This window comes from Hyperolius riggenbachi, chromosome 5, assembly GCF_040937935.1.
Source record: "Hyperolius riggenbachi isolate aHypRig1 chromosome 5, aHypRig1.pri, whole genome shotgun sequence".
Taxonomy (NCBI): domain Eukaryota; kingdom Metazoa; phylum Chordata; class Amphibia; order Anura; family Hyperoliidae; genus Hyperolius; species Hyperolius riggenbachi.
In genome coordinates, this window is record NC_090650.1 from 270,265,700 (window position 1) to 270,287,467 (window position 21,768).

The 21,768-nt window shown below is 41.0% G+C and overlaps 1 protein-coding gene across 5 annotated transcripts in view; it reads left to right on the forward strand.

Moving 5' to 3' along the window:
* Positions 1 to 2,905, forward strand: part of LOC137517650 (uncharacterized) — a 57,195-nt gene extending 54,290 nt beyond the window's left edge. For all 5 annotated transcript variants that reach the window (XM_068234642.1, XM_068234646.1, XM_068234645.1 and 2 more), the window contains one exon: positions 1,986 to 2,905. In XM_068234642.1, the coding sequence (XP_068090743.1) occupies positions 1,986 to 2,084 (99 nt within the window). In that variant the 3' untranslated portion in view covers positions 2,085 to 2,905. The remainder of the gene's footprint in view (positions 1 to 1,985) is intronic.
* The last annotated feature ends 18,863 nt before the right edge of the window (positions 2,906 to 21,768 follow it).

A 21,768-nucleotide genomic window follows, 5' to 3' on the forward strand; every position in this document is an offset into this window, starting at 1 on the left:
AAAAAAATCAACAGTATAGTGCACTGGCTAATTTTACCACCTCCATGTATTATAAGGGCCAACAGATTTTAAACACTCAGATTGGGTAGATAAGCTGACAATCCTTGAGCAATCAAATTTGGATGTATGTACGCAGCCTAATTCATTTGGGTGTTACCCAGTGAGTTCATTCAATCACCAGATTAGGTGATGGCATTATGTGTGTCACCAAGTGAGTTCGTTCAGCCACCAGATTAGGCAATGGCCTCATGTCTGTTACCCAGCAAGCTCTTTCAGTCACCAGATTAGGTGATGGTTTCATGTCTGTTACCCAGCAAACTCATTCAGTCACCAGATTAGGTGATGGCATTATGTGTGTCACCCAGTGAGTTCGTTCAGTCACCAGATTAGGCAATGGCCTCATGTCTGTTACCCAGCAAGCTCATTCGGTCACCAGATTAGGTGATGGCTTCATGTCTGTTACCCAGTGAGTTTGTTCAGTCACCAGATTAGGCAATGGCCTCATGTCTGTTACCCAATGGGTTCATTCAGTCACCAGATTAGGTAATGGCTTCATTTCTGTTACCCAGTGAGTTTGTTCAGTCAGCAGATTGGGTGATGGCTTCATGTCTGTTACCCAGTGAGGTCATTCAGTGACTGGATTGGGTGATGGCCTCATGTCTTTTACCCATTGAATTCAGTCACCAGATTAGGTGATGGCCTCATGTCTGTTACCCGTTGAGTTTAGTCACCAGATTAGGTGATGGCCTCATGTCTGTTACCCAGTGAGTACATTCAGTCACCAGAATAGGTGATGGCCGGATGGGTGTTACCCAGTGAGTACATTAATTCACCAGAATAGGTGATGGCCTGATGTGTGTTACCCAGTGAGTACATTCAGTCACCAGAATAGGTGATGGCCTGATGTGTGTTACCCAGTGAGTACATTCATTCACCAGAATAGGTGATGGCCTGATGTGTGTTACCCACTGAGTACATTCATTCACCAGAATAGGTGATGACCTCATGTCTGTTACCCAGTGAGTACATTCAGTCAGCAGAATAGGTGATGGCCTGATGTCTGTTACCCAGTGAGTACATTCAGTCACCAGAATAGGTGATGGCCTCATGTCTGTTACCTAGTGAGTTCAGTGACCAAATTGGATGATGGCCTCAAGTCTGTAACCCAGTGAGTTTGTTCAGTCACTAGATTTAATCATGGCCTCATGTTTGTTAAGGTACCCATACACTACGTTAATTTTCCATCATTATACAGCATATTCGATCATTGTGATCAAATCTGTTGTGAAATTGTTATCGCAAATGTTGACCGATTGACCTATTTCCATCTGAAATTGATCGGTTCAGTCAATCTGTCCAGGCGTAAAATTTATCTCAATCATCGATGGGTCGGGACCCTCTACTGTTTGAACTTCCGCTTGTCACAGGAGGGGAAAGGAAGTGAAGAGGAGGCTGAGAAGAAGGCCAGCCAGAGAAAGGGACAACATTGACCCGGGGAATCGTGCTGGCAGACTGGTAATATCATTGCTGTTGGCTGGGGGAGCACGAAAGCAGGAAGGCTTGGGTACAGTGAGAAGGCCGCAGCGGCAGCTCAACAGGTTGTGAATCGATTTCATGCTGAAATCGATTCAAAATTTGTGTGCAGTGTATGGGCAGCCATTAGATCCCTCTCTGGTCAGCTTTGATCAGAGAGGTATCTATCTGTTGGTCGATCTGGTGGCAATCGACGAGTGTATGACAGCCTTCACCCATTCAGTTCATTCATTCACCAGATTGGGTGATGGCCTCATGTAAGTACTTTACCGGTCAAACACTGACAACAGGATAAGTGATGAATTAGGTTGGAAAAGCTTGCCTGCATGCTGTTTTTCTCACCATTTATAAGCACAACTCAGCTGGCTAAACATAATCTACTGTTACATTTAGAAACAACAATAGATCATTCTAAACACCATATAATTTAATATGTTACTTTATTGTTCTAGGTCGGCCTACGGAGAGCCCTTCATCGGATTTTAGCAAGACAGGAAAAGACATCATTTCATCTTAGACCTACGCGGCCTGGGGACACTGAGACTGTCTAAAATACAGACGAAGATCATTTTAGAAGCATACTCATATTTAACTGGAGACAAAGGATTGTCCAGTGTCCAACTCAGACACTTGGTGAGAACTAGATGGCTAAGGAGAGAACCAGAAGCACTGGCTCGACAGATATATTTTTGGTAGACCTTAAGGAACAAATGGGAAATATTTTGTCTATTTTTGCACCACTTCTGTGTGTAAGGCAGGGGTCACGCTTAGAATTCTCATCCGATTTTTTTGCCGTAGATGTAACGTATATAAATGGCATCACATTTCTGATTTTGTGCAAATTTGCCGCTGAGAATCTTCTGTGTTTAAAATTCGCATGACTGGTCTTATTTTTGTGTGTGCGATTCAGGCAAGTCAATTGTAGCCAACACAGAATTGTGTATGCAGAAAATGGTATGCTTTTTATGCAAGGGCAAGTGTGCACAGGCAGAAAGGATATACAAAATGTTGCTGTACTTTGTGAATACATTAGTACTTTTGCATCAATACAATAGCTCTACTATGTTCAGTACACTGTGTTAGACTAAGCTGGAAGAGAACTGGAACGTCCACCTGCAGCCAAAAAACAGTAAGCCTAGCTTATTATTCTTTGTGAAACCTGCTGTAGTTGTTGTAATGGGAACCATGGGCGATGGTTTCTTGTGTTTAGCTGCTGCCCAGTGCAGCACTGTGTACAGGATGCATACATTTGAAATCGGCACCGGTAGACTTGGGTGCAGGAAACAGCCGGTATATAGCTGATCCTGCTTCTGCACAAGTCCGAGCCGTATTAATTACTATTCCCCCTCCAGGCCGCCATGGATATTATATAGTACCCCAAAAGTGCAACGCGTTTCGTGGGCGTGGCCTGTGAAACGCGTTGCACTTTTGGGGTACTATATAATTAATGTGATTACTATTATACAGACAGTCTTTCGTGTCTGCTTTATGGAGGAAAGTCCAGCGCTTCCTCCAAGCACATTTTAAAGGTTTTATCCACTTTTACCCTGCTGGCGCCTCTGTTCTCTGTTTGCTGTACCGTGTCCACCCCTGGTGGAGGGGTGATCTACCCCTTTTCTGATCTACAGAGAGCGACTTCTTAATCCTGAGTGAGGACAGGTCTAATCTCCTCACCTGCCTATACAGTGGTTGCCTTTGTGGTAACCCACGTTTGTGAGTATACTCTTCTCACTAATTATCTTTACTAATTTTATGCTGAACATACTACACTATATTGGGCTCTCGGTTTTTCTAACTTTATCTGCTCTGTCTTCTGATGGCGCCAACGTTACTCACTGAGCGCCACTCAGTTGTGATTCTTATTGCAGTCTATGGTGGCTGCACCCAAATCTAGCAGCACCGAAAAGCACTGCTCCGTACAGGATCGTCCTTGATCTTCCAGACTATATATAAGCTACATGTGTGAGATAAGGTTTTAGCTATCCTAATTACATATATTGAAAATCTTTGTCACTGTGTGACTATTAATATTTTGTACATGTTGTTACTTAAAAATTAAATACATTAAAATCACCTCTATTTTACTTGTTATATGTTTTGTAAGGTCTCTTTCACAGTGGGACGTTGCGTTTGATGCAACGTTAATGTCGCACAACGTGCCCCTAACTCAGCGCATGTAGGTTATGAAATTGGACGTTATTTTGTTCTACGTTATTTGTCTCTTGGTGCGCTGTTTTCGTCGCATACTGATGGAACGAAAACGGCGCATGCGTTACATTTAAAAAAATAAAAAAACATTACTGAGCATGTGCAACACACATAACGCAGCAAATGTATTGCTAAACGCACAGCATGCAGCACCTTCTAAATATTGCTACATGTTACACACAACACAACGTGTACACTGTGAATGTCGCACAGACTTTGTATTGCTGTGCATTAGTCTGCATTATAATTTCTTATAACGTGCAACTTTAACGTCCCACTGTGAAAGAGGCCTAAATGTGTAACCCGATTTATCCGTTAGCACCCGGCCCCGGCTGAGAGGAATCCACCAGACACTGACTCAGATGCGATTATCAAAGCTTTATTCGTGACCCAACAGTGGTCACTGGTAACTTCCCTCAACCAGTAACGCTTCAACAATACAATACACTTCCCTTGCATATCATAGGTCAAAATAATACAATCTTCTCCTTTTCACAGCCGAAGCACTGGTAAAAGCTGCAGAATAAAAGGGTTAAAGAGGAACTCCAGTGAAAATAATGTAATAAAAAAAAGTGCATAATTTTTACTATAATTATGTATAAAGTATGTCAGTATTTGCCCATTGCAAAATATTTTAAATCCCTGATTTATATTCTGACATTTATTACATGGTGACATTTTTACTGCTGGAAAGTGATGTAGCTGCTGCTTGCTGTTTTGGCAGTTGGAAACAGCTGTAAACAGCTATTTCCCACAATGTAACAGGGTTCACAGACAGGAAACTGCCAGAAGTACCTCGGTACTCAGAGCTTCTTGTGGGAGGGGTTTTCACCCCAATATCATTCATACAGCGCCCCCTGATGGTCTGTTTGTGAAAAGGAATAGATTTCTCATGTAAAAGGGGGTATCAGCTACTGATTGGGATAAAGTTAAATTTTTGGTCGGAGTTTATCTTTAAGTTACACAAAAAACTTTTATATGAAAGTTGAGCTACAAAAGGTCTTCTTGTACAATCTGCCCCTCTGCGCCTGTGCTGTACTCACTTGACTGGCCGTACGGGGCTTCCAGAAGGTTCCACTGCTTTGTGTATATGGTCGCCTTAGCAATTAGTCTATGCGACCATCTCAGCGCTTAAGCTTCTCTCCATGCGCCTTTTTAGTTCCACCATGCTAATTTCTAAGGCGAATTTCCGCCTTAAATGCCAAGTTCACTTCACACATAGGAATACATTAACACAATATGTGACCGTCTTTTAGAGGGTTACAAATGTATTTAGATTTTGAATATTATTCCATCAAATGTAAAGGACTCTTCATTTTGCAGATGTGTAGAAATATAATACCATATTACACGTCTTAATGGAACCCCAGGTGAAAATAAACTGATGAGATGGACAATTGTATCTATCCTCCTACTCCTAAAATGGACATTTTTAAATCCCTCAGTTTTTCTTCTGTGTATCAGCTAAAAAAAAGTAGGTTTAATGTTTTATTAAATGATACTCAACTGAATGATTCAATCTTTTACCCGGTCCAAGAGTTCTAAGCAAAATGATATGAACTAGTGACTTTTTTTATTTCTACACCACACTCAGACGCTGCTCTCTACCAGGAAAAAGTTTTATTGCTGGATTTTCTTATCAGTGAGGATTATTCTACAGTTGGACTAATTCCCGACTGGAGAGAAACTGTCAATTTAATACCTGATGTTTAACTCTTACAGGCCGAAAAAGAAGAAAAGGAGCACATCATAGTTATTGGATGCTTACTACTGTACATACACATGTCACATATCACTCCAGGCACACTATATTGCTGATGGGCAAGCCAAAGAAGTATTGTCAGTCATCATTTACATGAAATTGGGAAAATTTAGCTTTGTAATTATTTTTGCTTTACTTTGGCTTTTTTGATATACTGTACACATGAGGCGCTTGATTCACTAACTGGCGCTAAGTGTTAGCGCCGGTGTGAAAAGCCCTTTTCTGCCGCTTTTGCGCGCAAAGCTATTTTACACACAGCCCTGCTCACTGCGCGCGCAGCGCGGGTGCGCCTATATTAGTGCGCGGTGCAACGATAACGTCGCACCCGCTGGCCCTTAAATGTCGCATCTGGTGCGACGATAACGGCACATCGGGTGCTTCTGAAATGGCGAATCAAAGCGCGCAGTGAGCTGGACTTAGACTGATGTGTGGGTGCAAACTACTTAGTGCTGTAGTTTGTGCCCACTAAGTGATAGGGCACACTAACCGGCTTAGCACCGGTTAGTGAATCAAGCCCGAGATGTAGTTTGATCACTTTGATCAAATCATATGGCACTTGATCTCTTTAAACATTTAATTCGATCAATTTTGACCAAAAATTGATCAAAAGTATTGATCGGACAGGATGGAAAAACTAGGTCCATTGGCGTACAGCCCACGTTTTCCCATTATTTAAGAAGGGCAAAAAATCTGATGCAGGAAATTATAGACCTGTAAGCTTAACATCAGTTGTATGCAAACTATTTGAGGGGTTACTAAGAGGTACTATACATGACTTCATAGTAGAAAATAATCTTATTTCTCAGCATCAACATGGGTTTACTAAAGACAGGTCCTGTTTGACTAACATGCTCAGCTTTTATGAGGTAGTGAATGCTAATATGGATATTGGGAATGCTGTAGATGTGATATACTTGGACTTTGCAAAGGCCTTCGACACTGTTCCCCACAGAAGTCTGGTGCAAAAGTTGAGGACGCAAGGACTGGGGAAGAGTTTGTGTGCATGGATAGGGAACTGGCTAATGGACAGAAAACAAAGAGTTGTGGTCAATGGATCGTACTCAAAATGGGAGACTGTTAGCAGTGGGGTCCCACAGGGGTCTGTACTGGGTCCAGTGCTCTTCAATTTATTTATTAATGACCTAGTAGATGCAGTAGTGAGCAATGTTGCTATTTTTGCAGATGATACAAAATTGTGCAGAGTCATCAACTCTCAGGAAGATAGTGTCATATTGCAACAGGATCTGGATAGGATGGCTATATGGGCACATACATGGCAGATGAAGTTCAATGTTGACAAATGTAAAGTCATGCATTTTGGTCGTACCAATGGTCTAGCACCATACAAAATAAATGGGATACAGTTGGGGACATCAAACTTGGAGAAGGACTTAGGAGTACTCATCGACAACAAGTTAAATAATCGTACTCAATGCCAAGCCGCTGCAGCTAAAGCGAACAAAATTTTGGGATGCATTAAAAGGGAAATAAAAACTCGAGATGCTAGCATAATATTGCCCCTGTTTAACTCTCTAGTAAGGCCACATCTGGAATATGGAATTCAGTTATGGGCACCACATTACAAAAAAGATATTGCAGTTTTAGAGCAGGTGCAGAGACGAGCTACAAAATTGATACGTGGGATGGAAGTTCTCGCTTACCAAGAAAGGTTAGATAAACTGGGTTTATTTAGTCTAGAGAAAAGACGCCTTAGAGGAGATCTAATTAACATGTCTAAATACATCATAGGGCAGTATAATAGCTTGGGGGATGAGCCTTTTGTCCCTAGGCCTTCTCAAAGGACTAGAGGACATGATCTGCGCATGGAGGAAAAACGTTTTAGCCATTTATTTAGGAAAGGGTTCTTTACAGTAAGAGTGATTAAGATGTGGAATGCATTGCCACAGGAAGTCGTTATGGCAAACTCTATACCTGCATTTAAAGGGGGCTTAGATGCTTTCCTTGCTTTGAAAGACATCCATGGCTACAATTACTAGGTTATGCCTAATGATGTTGATCCAGGGATTTTATCTGATTGCCATCTGGAGTCGGGAAGGAATTTTTTCCTTTTGGGGCTAATTGGACCATGCCTTGTGGGTTTTTTTTCACCTTCCTCTGGATCAACAGGGGTATGTGGGGGATGGGCTGGAGTTGTACTTTGTACTGGTTGAACTCGATGGACGTATGTCTTTTTTCAACCAAAATAACTATGTAACTATGTAAGGAGTGGCTAATATATAGGCCATATCGTTGCATTGAATAGAATAGTGCACCGCTGCCGTTCTATTGATTTTCAATAGATTCACTGCTGAAATCTACTAAAAATCCATGTGCTGCGTGTGGTAGGAATTCACTGAAAGGAATCGATCCTTTTGGAACATTGCGTGGAAATGTAAGTGTATGGCCAGCTTGAAGGATACATCCAGGGAATGGGTGGTATGAAAACACATACCTAGTGCTTTGAGTCCTTTCCAGCAGTGCTGGATCACATCTTCCTTTTCCCCTGAAACACTCTATATGTCCACTGTTTTGTCCGGTTTGGTCCCGGAACTTGGGTGGTTGGGACCTGTGAACTGGAAGTATTAGACTTCACGCATGCACAGTTTGAATCTTCTAATCGCCATGTGCATGCATAGTTTCTCCTAGACGTTCGTGGCCACTCTCCCAGCAATCTCCTCTCCACTGCGCATGCGCATGGCAATGTGCGAAGTCTAATACTTCCAGTTCACAGGTCCTGACCACCTAAGGTCGGGGCCCAGACCGGACCAAATTGCAGACATACAGAACATTTCAGGGGGAAAAGGAAGATGCGATTCAGTACTCCTGGACAGGACTAGGTATGTGTTTTCATACCACCTATTCCCCGGATGTATCCTTTAAGGAACATCACAGAGACAAAATAAAGGTATCTATATTATATTCCTATATTACATGTTAACATGCATATGCATTTTATTTAAAAAAAAATCCAGAGTTCAGGAATATTTTAATTTTGAGTAGTGATATACTGTATATTCTCCAACATATGGTTATTATCAGTTTGTCTTTCCTATCAACTGTGCAGTTCTTTCTTTTTTATGTTCTGTGTTAAATTTGTACTGATAATGACAGAACAGAGAACTGTATGCTGAAAGATTACCAAGACATTTGTCATCAGTGAAAACTGACAGAAGTAATTTTATCAGCTAGAGATTTATCCCTTATGTAATCTTTTAACATCTGCGCAGCAACTGTAATGAATTTATCAGCATTTAAAGCTAATGATGTTTTGATTTGCATCCTGTAAGCTTCCCAGCACAGAGCAGATTAACAGAAGAATTGTTGAATTGTCTTCTTTGATCTCTGCAAATTGTTCATTTTTTACACAGCTGCCAGTGGGAAGATTTATGAAGAAAAATGATAAAGGAAGACATGCTTAGCTGTCAGATTTTATATACATATACTGAAATTATACTTCTATCTAGAAGAGTAAAAATGAATCTGCAAAATAAATTGTTTATGCTATAAATACTACACAATATATAAGGCTAGTTTCACAGTGACACATTGCATTGCTTCGGAGAATATATATGATTACATTGTACTGAACATTCACATTGCTAGCAGTACAGGATAGCAGATTGCAAGTCATGCTCTTGCAGTACTGGACACGGTGCACCTTTTGGGCTGGTTCATACGACCGGCTACCAGTGGATCGTTTCAACGTGTTCAAATGTTGAGCAGAAAAGTGTATGGCCTCCTTGTCCGTTGGTTCATTGTCACACTTTGAGTCCCTAGGATGATATGTAGGGACGTAACTACAAATCATGGGGTCCCCCAGCAAAACTTTGATGGGGTCACCACAATGCTTACATCCTTTTCCTTGCCCACCCTTAGTGACCCTCCCAGCCTTGGAGGGCCATCTTATAAAAGTCATAAAATAAGTGAGGACATCACAATCTTCACACCCATAACAAGTGTAGCCACAAAAACACCTGATCTGAAGGATGGACCACTTTAATAGAGGGAGTGTGGTTGTAGTTGTGGCCCTTTACAGCTTTGGGCCCCCCTGCAGTTGCAGGGTCTGCTCCCCTATAGTTACGTCCCCGGGGATATGGAACCACGAACACTGATGATGCTAGAAGCTACATGCAGTGTGTTGGAAAATTCAATTGACTGAGGCACTTGCGAAATTGACAGCAACTGAAGGTAAACGCATTAACCTCCTTGGTGGTTCAATTTTTCCGCCAAGGAGGCTGCATTGCACTTTTTTTGAAATTATTATTTTTTTGTTTCATGTAGCTACCTGAGTGGTAGCTACATAAAACACCACTAGAGGGAGCATGTGTCCCTATAGTCCGATCGCCGCCGGCAACAAAAGTAAACAGGAGATTGCGTATAGAACGCGATCTCCTGTTTGACTTCTTCTGTCGCCATGGCTATGATCGGAATGACGTTATGGACGTCAGCCGACGTCCTGACGTCAGACCCATCCGATCCAGCCCTTTGCGCTGCCCGGGACTGATTGGTCCGGGCTGCGCCGGGTATCTGGCGGGGGGGCCCTCTTCCGCCGCTGCGTGTGGACGATCGCCGCAGAGCGGCGGCGATCGAGCTGGACGCGCAGCTAGCAAAGTGCTAGCTGCGCGTACAGCACTTTGCAGAACAGTAATCGCCCCACCAGGGGCTGAGATATCCTCCGCGGCGGCTTACCCCGAGCTCAGCTCGGGGTTACCGCTAAGGAGGTTAGAACGCTTTCACTCATCTCAATGGGATGTGGTGGATCCCAGTGGTAAACTGAGAATGGCCCTTCTGAACTGGCCCTTTACAGTTGCAGTTAAAGAGGAGTTGTCAGCCATACTATCTCAGAAAAAAACACATATATAAGTAGATAAATACTAGCTCTACTTGCAAGTGATTGCAAGTAGAGCAATTTTTGATTTTAGTGATTGCTTTACAGTAAAAAATGAGAAAATCCTTCTTAGCATTTCCCATTTTAAGTGGGGCTATTTTGAAGCCAATCCTGATGTCATTTCCTCCCTTACTTTCCTCTGCCTGATTTGCCTGCCCTTCACTATAGAAATCCTGGCCCAACACAGTTCATGTTGAACTGCCCTGACCTGTTAGTACCGGTATTCCTAAAAATTATTAACTGTTCCTTAAAATCAGGGATATTTCCTGCTTTACTGAAGGAAGCAATCATCAGGCCTCTCCTCAAAAAACCCTCCCTGGACCCAGATGCAATGACCAGCTACAGACCTGTCTCTAACCTCCCCTTTCTGGACAAGCTAATTGAAAAAGCTGTCTACCTCCAGCTAGAAGCCAAAATCCTACAAAACAACAGTTATGACCCATTCCAGTCTGGCTTCAGGAAACACCACAGCACTGAAACTGCCCTCATCCAAATATGCAACCACCTGCTCATGGCAAGAGACAGAGGAGAGTGCTCGATCCTCATACTGCTAGACCTTTCTGCAGCCTTTGACATCTTGATAAACAGGCTACAGGAATACTGCGGCATTGATGGCATAGTTCTTCAGTGGTTCCAATCCTTCTTGAGTGGCAGAACCCACAAAGTGACTATGGGGCCCTTCCTGTCCACCCCTGTATCACTTAAGTATGGGGTGCCCCAGGGCTCAATCCTCTCTCCCCTGCTTTTAACGATTTACATGTTACCGCTGGGAAAACTAATCCAAAAACATGGCCTGACATACCACTGCTATGCAGACGACACCCAACTATATGTTTCCTTCAAGCCTGGTGTGACAGCCCCAATTCTAACTATAAACGCCTGTTTACGTGAGCTACAGAAATGGATGAATGACAACTGGCTGAAACTAAATGCAGACAAAACTGAAGTCCTTCTGATTGGAGGGCAGAGCATGATAACAAAACAACTTAACTTGCAGTCTTCACCACTGGGAATAGGAGGCACGGATCTACGCAGCTCTGATCATGTGCGTAGCCTGGGAGTTCTAATTGATTGGGATTTAAACTTCAGAACTCAAATCTCTGCTGTGGTGAAATCATCCTATTTTCACCTGAAGAACATTGCAAAAATCAAGCATCTCATCCCCCCAGAAGATCTGCCAACCTTAGTCCACGCCTTATCACATCCCGACTGGACTACTGCAATGCTCTCTACACTGGCCTTCCAAAAAAGGCCTTGTACCGTCTACAGCTGATACAGAATACTGCTGCCAGACTGCTAACCAACCATCCCCGTCACTGCCACATAACGCCAGTCCTGCACTCCCTTCACTGGCTACCTATAGAATGGAGGGTCCTATTCAAGATCGGCCTACTGACATTTAAATCCCTGAATAATCTAGGCCCTGGATACATGAAAGATATGTTGCAGCTACGTAGCAATCCCCGCATTCTCAGATCAACAGGTTCTAATAATCTAGTCATACCCAGAGTCCACTTGGAAACGTTTGGTCCCAGAGCCTTCTGTCATGCTGCCCCTACGTTTTGGAACTCCTTACCTCAACAGATCAGGACAGCTCCATCCCTGGACGTGTTTAAATCCAGACTGAAAACCCACCTGTTCAGTTTGGCATTTGCAGAAATATAACTTTTGTTGTGTGAATACTTCATCCTACTAATTACTGAATCTGAGAGAGCCTAAGCGCTTTGAGTCCTATGGGAGAAAAGCGCTATAGAAATGTTATTGTATTGTATTGTATTGTAAAGAGCATTGTCTCAGCATGAGAAATATTGGCCAATCAGAGAGGAACAGAGGTGTGGGAGGGGAAAACAGGAGGGAAAGAGGCTTCAGCCAATCAGGCTGCATTAGTTAAGTCTGAGGGGAAGTAGAGAAGCAAAAACGGACAACCCAGCATGCCCTGCAACTTCCTTTTTATGTACCAAATTTTGTGTGTACCAAATAAGAGTAAGGTAAACTAGGGAATGATCATTTATCAACAAGGAAAGTAATAGTGATTTTAACTTTTGGATTGCCTGGTTAGCATCCTTATTACTTGTTTACCAGATAGAAATAAAGAATTCATTTTTTAATTTATGCCTGACAGTTACACTTTAAGCATGCTTATGTCCTGCATACTTCCCTGTATGCATTACATTGTGCATAATGCACAATGCGAGTTTTCCCCTCCGTTGCACTGAGATCCTGTTTTTTTAGCGGATGTGTAATGCAACACTCCAGTGTAACCGTAACCTTAATATTGTCAAATCACAGGTGTACTACCCATAAGTAATAATAATTATCCATTCTGCAGTGTAAAGCAATCTGTTCTAAACCTAAACAAGTGATCATATGATGAATAAAAGATCATCTGTGTGGGCATAGAATCACAAACCATAAAGCAAAAATAAAGCTTAACATAATCTTTATTAAACACACTGAGACAAAAAATATAAAACCAATTAAAAATGGGTGGCACCCACTGGGGGACACTGATACAGTAATCAAATGACGTGGTCAACGATAGCATAAACAATGCACAGCGTATAGATAATGCACCAGACAGAAGTGACAAATACAACAAGATGACACCTATATTCCAGTGTGTAAAGAATGTGTACACACAGGAACAGAACAATATTGATAATAATTGATCGGACAGCAAACCAATTAGTGGGCACAAACAGACCTCTGTAAAAATAAATCTCAGTGCTTAAATCTAGCCTGGAGTGAAACTGCCACAAAAGCGCTGTTAGATGCTACGGTGCCGTAGAAGAGATGTGAAACAATTACCTGCTGGTGCTAGTAACAGTCAAGGTTGTCCCCCGGGTGCGCCCCTCCACGCGTATCGCGGCAACGCCGCTTTCTCAAGAGGTGCCAATAGCGTAACTAGTGCGCATTGATATAGTCTGTGTATAGTCTCCGGGGGAAAGGTCAATGTCAAATAGAGCATGCGTGGCCACGCATGTACGCAGTGACACTGCTCGGCTGACACAGAGCGAGCAGTGCGCCTGCGTATGAGGTCAATGGGAGACTAGATGTTTACAATAATGGAAGCAATAGTTTGCATATATACAATAATAAACATATAAACATATACATACTGCAACATTGGAAAAAAGATAAAAAGGTAATAAGCCTAGTGAAATTGATAGAGAGTACATATATAAAAAATATATATTAAACGAAAGAATGTATGAATAAATAATTGATAAAAAGGAAAACTCCATCTAGTGGCCATATTATAAAATGCCAGAAACATCAATGTGAACTAAAAATGAGTTATGCTTGTACATATTACATATTTTTATAAGAATGTGGTGATTAGAACTGCACGTCAAAGCAGTAAATTGCGATAGGTGAAAAACTAATTAATGACAGTGCAAAAATGCATAATAAAGTGCTGGGAGATAATCTTCTTTGGGCATCCCGTTATATCCATATTCCGGGAGTCTTGCAAGGTGAACAATTAGTGTTTATAAGTGAATATATGGCTGTAAAATATAAAATTATATATGTTAATGTCAAATATCATAAAGTGACAACAACAAAGTGACACCCAAGTAAGTGAAGTGACTAAAAAAGTGACTGCCATCAACCATGATAATGACACATAACATATAACCCATGGGTAAACTGTACCTACTCAGTTCATCCCTGGGATGGTGCTAAAGTGATAATGACACTTGACATATACCCCACGGGTGAAACTGTACTCACTCAGCTCACCCCTGGGTCAGTGCTACAGTGAAAAGACTGGTTTACTAAGCGTGACCAAAAGTGTGCCACACACTAAAGTGCAATGTGCAGTAAACTTATGTGTACAGAGCTGCTTACCCAATCAGATGCTGGGAGTCGTCCAAAGGACAAAAAAGATATGTATACAAAATGTACAGATGAAACAATGAAGTCCAGAAGAATATCAATAATCTAAAGAAAAAATATATATATGTATGTACAGAATAATAGCACACACAGTACATGTACATACAAAACCCTGTGTGACAATCTACAAGGGAGCCTTAGGAGAAAAACACATAGATAGATATAATATATAATCACAGCGGTAGACTGATTGATATATAGAACGACCAACACGAGATAAGTAGAAGATATATAAATATAAAACCTCTACTGGGGTAAAAAACAGCCAAAGGAAAACTCCTCATTGAGTCCATGTGGGCTAAGGGTGCCCATATCATGTATCCACCTTAATTCACATCTGAGTAACCTGGTGACAGAGTCACCTCCCCTGATGCCTTGTTTGATTTGTTGGAGGCCCATAAATCTCCAACCTTTAAGGGAAGAATTATGGCTGAGGAGGGCATGTAAAGCTACTGGTGTTAACCGTTTCCCATCTTCATAGTCTCTTTTAGCTAGTTTGATTGTGGAAATATGTTTTTGTAGACGTAATTTGAGTGGGTTTTTCGTTTGTCCAATGTACTGTTTAGAGCACGGACACTGCAACAAATATATGACTGATGGAGTTTTGCAGTTGATAAAATCAAAGATAGTGTATTTTTTCTTGTTAGCAGAACTTACCACTTCCTTTGTTGGAGTCATAAAACTGCAGACTGAGCAGTTGCCACACGGGAAACTTCCCTTAACACTCAGTGGTCTCCCAGGCTTTTGGTAGTGGCTTTTAGATAACATGGTTTTCAATGTAGGTGCTCGTTTTGCAGTAATGCTGGGTCGATCTGTTAGGAAAGGACATAAATCATGGTCACTCTTGATGATCTCCCAATGTTTCTGTATGATATTACGCAATTCACTCCAATTGTTATTATAAGGCGTGATCAGGCGGATAATATCCTGTTTCAATCTGGTTTTCGGGGCCAATAGCTTTGTTCTGGGAATAGCCCTCGCTCTCCTAATCGCTTTTTCCACAATTTTGCGGGGGTAGCCCCTCCTACGTAATCTCGTCCGGAGCTGTGCTGCCTCTTGCTCAAATGCAGTATCTGTTGAGCAATTTCGCTTGAGTCTAATGAATTGACCAAAGGGTATGTTATTCTTGGTCTTGATGTTATGATGTGAATTGTATTGTAATATACTGTTCACTGCTGTGGGCTTCCTGTATGTGGAGGTCATAATTCTGCCATTGTCATCTTTAGAAATTTTCAAATCCAGAAACTCAACTGTCGAGTTCGATATTTTATAGGTAAGGTATATGTTGAACTTGTTCTGATTCTTTACACACTGGAATATAGGTGTCATCTTGTTGTATTTGTCACTTCTGTCTGGTGCATTATCTATACGCTGTGCATTGTTTATGCTATCGTTGACCACGTCATTTGATTACTGTATCAGTGTCCCCCAGTGGGTGCCACCCATTTTTAATTGGTTTTATATTTTTTGTCTCAGTGTGTTTAATAAAGATTATGTTAAGCTTTATTTTTGCTTTATGGTTTGTGATTCTATGCCCACACAGATGATCTTTTCTTTTTGTTATTATGCAGCTATTCTGCATCTGTTGGGACACCTATTATGGTGTTATTTTTATAAATTAGACTCAGCTGTTACTGTTTATGTTCAACTAGAAATCCCTTTGATTTCTTTCAGAGTCTTGATTTGCAACATGGATTTTGATATCCTCAAATCATTGGAACAAGCCTGGGAACTGCAAGTTAAATCTATCTATGATAGGAGTACATTGGAGACAGGGAGCACTGGAGTCACAGGAGAAGTCAGAGAATTATGCAGAGAGTTGAGGGCTACTCACACCATGTACATCAAAACCTGGTGGAACATTAGAAGCCTGGAGAACTATGATTTGGAGGGCATCTACCCTAGAGGTCTTAGGGTTCAAATTTTTCCGGCCTGGCAATTAAATGATGAAAAGAAGAAAATATGGGAATCAGGTTTAGGTCGTTGTTCTAAGATTATTGTCAACATGTTGTTGGACTATGACCGTGAGCTGTTATTGGAACTTAAAAGTAAAATTGAACTTATCAAGGGTAGACTCAAGGAGATCCAACCTGAGAATACTGTCGAATCATTTTTACAGGAGGTGAAAAAAGATCTTATTAAAGTGGAACAGGAAATCACTTCCAACAAAAAGAAAAAATTAGAGAGGGACAGGCTGGACTATGGCCTCCAACGTGCTTATTCCTGGAGACATCATGGCAATATTAAGGGACAGGGAATTAGAAGACGTTATCCCAAAAAACGCAATCCTATTAAACCTCGGGAGGAGGTAGGAGGAGCCGGTTCACGCAATAACAGCCAGATTGGTTACACCTCAGATTCAAGTGAACTAAATAACTCTGAATTGGACAGCATTAGTAAATCCATAGATCGCAGACTAGCGGAATTAAGGACCACGCACCCACAAGATAGGAGAAGTAGAGCATCCAGAGACCAGCAGGATGATGATGAGGCCTCACTTAAGGTGATTAATTTATCCCAAACAGAGCTTACAAATGATGAAATTAGTGTTTTGGAGAGAGGCCTATCCTTTTCTCCAACAAATTCTATTGATGTTTTCGAAACCATCAAAGATGTTTTTCTTTTTTGCAGGAGACTTACTCTCAAAAAAATGTTCGGCCGCAAACGCGTGCAACAACAGGAGCTGGCAGAAATGGGTCTAGAGGCCCAAGATTTACAAACTTTTGAAGATCTGTTAAGTCTCCTGCAGGACAATGAGGATAGAAAATTAAAAGGTGAGAGTATGCAATTTAAACCTGCATCCAAATTCATTCCTACGTTCAGCCCAGAAATCAAAATATTTTTCAATTTGGTCTGCAGGGATTTACAAAAAATTAATAACAAGGGCATGACTAGGTACTACAATTTAAACAATAAAGAAAGGGCAGCACTGAAACAGCTTAAATTCAGAACAGATGTCATCATACGTGAGGCGGATAAGGGGGGTAATATAGTGGTTTGGCCCATAGATATGTATTTGGATGAAGCTCATAAACAGCTAAACAACAACAAATTTTATTGCGTGTTGACTCAGGATCCCACCAAATCTTTTCAATTAGAACTTAAAGAGATTTTAGACCAGGCTAGAATTAATGCAGTTATCACAGAGAAAGAAGCCAAATTTCTATTGGTGGAGAAACCGACTGTTGCAACATTTTATTTACTCCCAAAAATTCATAAGCATGCTGAGAAACCGCCTGGGAGACCTATCATCTCAGGGATAGGGAGTATTACAGAGAAATGTGGCAAATTCATTGACCACTTTTTGCAGCCATTTGTAGAAACCCTGGAATCTTACGTCAGAGACACAGGTGACATACTGAACCAGATAGACGGATTGATACTATCTGACGATATGCTCCTTGTTACATGTGATGTAGAAAGCCTATATACTAACATTAATCATGATGATGGTCTACATGCTGTGGGCTATTTTTTGGAAATGGGGAACATCAATTCCGGAAAACGCGAGTTTCTGTTACAACTTTTGAGATATGTGTTGACCCACAATTTCTTTACCTTTGACTCGCGCTTCTACCGACAGGTGAGGGGGGTGGCGATGGGGGCGCGTTGTGCCCCCTCGGTCGCCAACCTTTTCCTGGGATGGTGGGAGCGCGAGGTTATTTGGGCCCCTGAGATGGATAAATATCATCCACACATCATAGGCTGGTTTCGATTTATCGATGACCTACTGATTATTTGGCAGGGGACACATAAGTTGTGTGTTGAATTTTTGGAGAAACTTAATCAGAACAAGTTCAACATATACCTTACCTATAAAATATCGAACTCGACAGTTGAGTTTCTGGATTTGAAAATTTCTAAAGATGACAATGGCAGAATTATGACCTCCACATACAGGAAGCCCACAGCAGTGAACAGTATATTACAATACAATTCACATCATAACATCAAGACCAAGAATAACATACCCTTTGGTCAATTCATTAGACTCAAGCGAAATTGCTCAACAGATACTGCATTTGAGCAAGAGGCAGCACAGCTCAGGACGAGATTACGTAGGAGGGGCTACCCCCGCAAAATTGTGGAAAAAGCGATTAGGAGAGCGAGGGCTATTCCCAGAACAAAGCTATTGGCCCCGAAAACCAGATTGAAACAGGATATTATCCGCCTGATCACGCCTTATAATAACAATTGGAGTGAATTGCGTAATATCATACAGAAACATTGGGAGATCATCAAGAGTGACCATGATTTATGTCCTTTCCTAACAGATCGACCCAGCATTACTGCAAAACGAGCACCTACATTGAGAACCATGTTATCTAAAAGCCACTACCAAAAGCCTGGGAGACCACTGAGTGTTAAGGGAAGTTTCCCGTGTGGCAACTGCTCAGTCTGCAGTTTTATGACTCCAACAAAGGAAGTGGTAAGTTCTGCTAACAAGAAAAAATACACTATCTTTGATTTTATCAACTGCAAAACTCCATCAGTCATATATTTGTTGCAGTGTCCGTGCTCTAAACAGTACATTGGACAAACGAAAAACCCACTCAAATTACGTCTACAAAAACATATTTCCACAATCAAACTAGCTAAAAGAGACTATGAAGATGGGAAACGGTTAACACCAGTAGCTTTACATGCCCTCCTCAGCCATAATTCTTCCCTTAAAGGTTGGAGATTTATGGGCCTCCAACAAATCAAACAAGGCATCAGGGGAGGTGACTCTGTCACCAGGTTACTCAGATGTGAATTAAGGTGGATACATGATATGGGCACCCTTAGCCCACATGGACTCAATGAGGAGTTTTCCTTTGGCTGTTTTTTACCCCAGTAGAGGTTTTATATTTATATATCTTCTACTTATCTCGTGTTGGTCGTTCTATATATCAATCAGTCTACCGCTGTGATTATATATTATATCTATCTATGTGTTTTTCTCCTAAGGCTCCCTTGTAGATTGTCACACGGGGTTTTGTATGTACATGTACTGTGTGTGCTATTATTCTGTACATACATATATATTTTTTTTTCTTTAGATTATTGATATTCTTCTGGACTTCATGGTTTCATCTGTACATTTTGTATACATATCTTTTTTGTCCTTTGGACGACTCCCAGCATCTGATTGGGTAAGCAGCTCTGTACACATAAGTTTACTGAACATTGCACTTTAGTGTGTGGCACACTTTTGGTCACGCTTAGTAAACCAGTCTTTTCACTGTAGCACTGACCCAGGGGTGAGCTGAGTGAGTACAGTTTCACCCGTGGGGTATATGTCAAGTGTCATTATCACTTTAGCACCATCCCAGGGATGAACTGAGTAGGTACAGTTTACCCATGGGTTATATGTTATGTGTCATTATCATGGTTGATGGCAGTCACTTTTTTAGTCACTTCACTTACTTGGGTGTCACTTTGTTGTTGTCACTTTATGATATTTGACATTAACATATATAATTTTATATTTTACAGCCATATATTCACTTATAAACACTAATTGTTCACCTTGCAAGACTCCCGGAATATGGATATAACGGGATGCCCAAAGAAGATTATCTCCCAGCACTTTATTATGCATTTTTGCACTGTCATTAATTAGTTTTTCACCTATCGCACTTTACTGCATTGACGTGCAGTTCTAATCACCACATTCTTATATAAATATGTAATATGTACAAGCATAACTCATTTTTAGTTTACATTGATGTTTCTGGCATTTTATAATATGGCCACTAGATGGAGTTTTCCTTTTTATCAATTATTTATTCATACATTCTTTCGTTTAATATATATTTTTTATATATGTACTCTCTATCAATTTCACTAGGCTTATTACCTTTTTATCTTTTTTCCAATGTTGCAGTATGTATATGTTTATATGTTTATTATTGTATATATGCAAACTATTGCTTCCATTATTGTAAACATCTAGTCTCCCATTGACCTCATACGCAGGCGCACTGCTCGCTCTGTGTCAGCCGAGCAGTGTCACTGCGTACATGCGTGGCCACGCATGCTCTATTTGACATTGACCTTTCCCCCGGAGACTATACACAGACTATATCAATGCGCACTAGTTACGCTATTGGCACCTCTTGAGAAAGCGGCGTTGCCGCGATACGCGTGGAGGGGCGCACCCGGGGGACATCCTTGACTGTTACTAGCACCAGCAGGTAATTGTTTCACATCTCTTCTACGGCACCGTAGCATCTAACAGCGCTTTTGTGGCAGTTTCACTCCAGGCTAGATTTAAGCACTGAGATTTATTTTTACAGAGGTCTGTTTGTGCCCACTAATTGGTTTGCTGTCCGATCAATTATTATCAATATTGTTCTGTTCCTGTGTGTACACATTCTTTACACACTGGAATATAGGTGTCATCTTGTTGTATTTGTCACTTCTGTCTGGTGCATTATCTATACGCTGTGCATTGTTTATGCTATCGTTGACCACGTCATTTGATTACTGTATCAGTGTCCCCCAGTGGGTGGGTGCCACCCATTTTTAATTGGTTTTATATTTTTTGTCTCAGTGTGTTTAATAAAGATTATGTTAAGCTTTATTTTTGCTTTATGGTTTGTGATTCTATGCCCACACAGATGATCTTTTCTTTTTGTTATTATGCAGCTATTCTGCATCTGTTGGGACACCTATTATGGTGTTATTTTTATAAATTAGACTCAGCTGTTACTGTTCATATGATGAATAAACACACAACCAGGGGTTCCTTTTCTGTGTATTACTTGTTGGCAATTCAAGGGAATTTGTCTGCTAAATGTTGTGCAAATGCAAGAATGTGATGTGCCACAATACAAAGTTAACCTCAGTACATGAAGCGAAATGCTGTAGGATGAAAAATGTCCACTCCCAGGCAATGCAGCTAGTTACACATAGAAGGGATTTTTTTTTTAGGAATTAAGGGTGTTGTGTACAAAAACTGTACTGTTGCCAACATAAGATGTTTGATACCTCTTACCCATTACCGCAGAGTTATATGCAAGAAACAACCGACACTCTATAAACACACTTTAATTTTAAACAAATTGTGTTAATACATATATAAATCTACATACCTATCTTTGTAATCTTCTTATAAATTTGATTGAATAACCTCTGATGTCCATCCGCACCACTGCAATACTGTACTTAAAATGGAGTCACAACATAAACTTCCTTAAAGAAAACCTGAACTGAAAATTAAAAGTCAAAATAAGCATACACAAGTCATACTTACCTTCCATGTAGTCTACTCCTCGGTGTCTTTCTTCTCTCCCGCATCCTGTTTGTTCACTGTGATCAAGGGCATTTTCCGTCCTCCATTTTGAAAATGGCCATTACCCCATAACAGCTTCCTGGTCAGCACACAGTTAAACTGTAACATCGCCCACTTGAGCCATAGGGAAACATATACATTACCTGTTACATCAGTTTTCCTCTCAGCTATAACTGACAGCAACTGATATTTTACTGA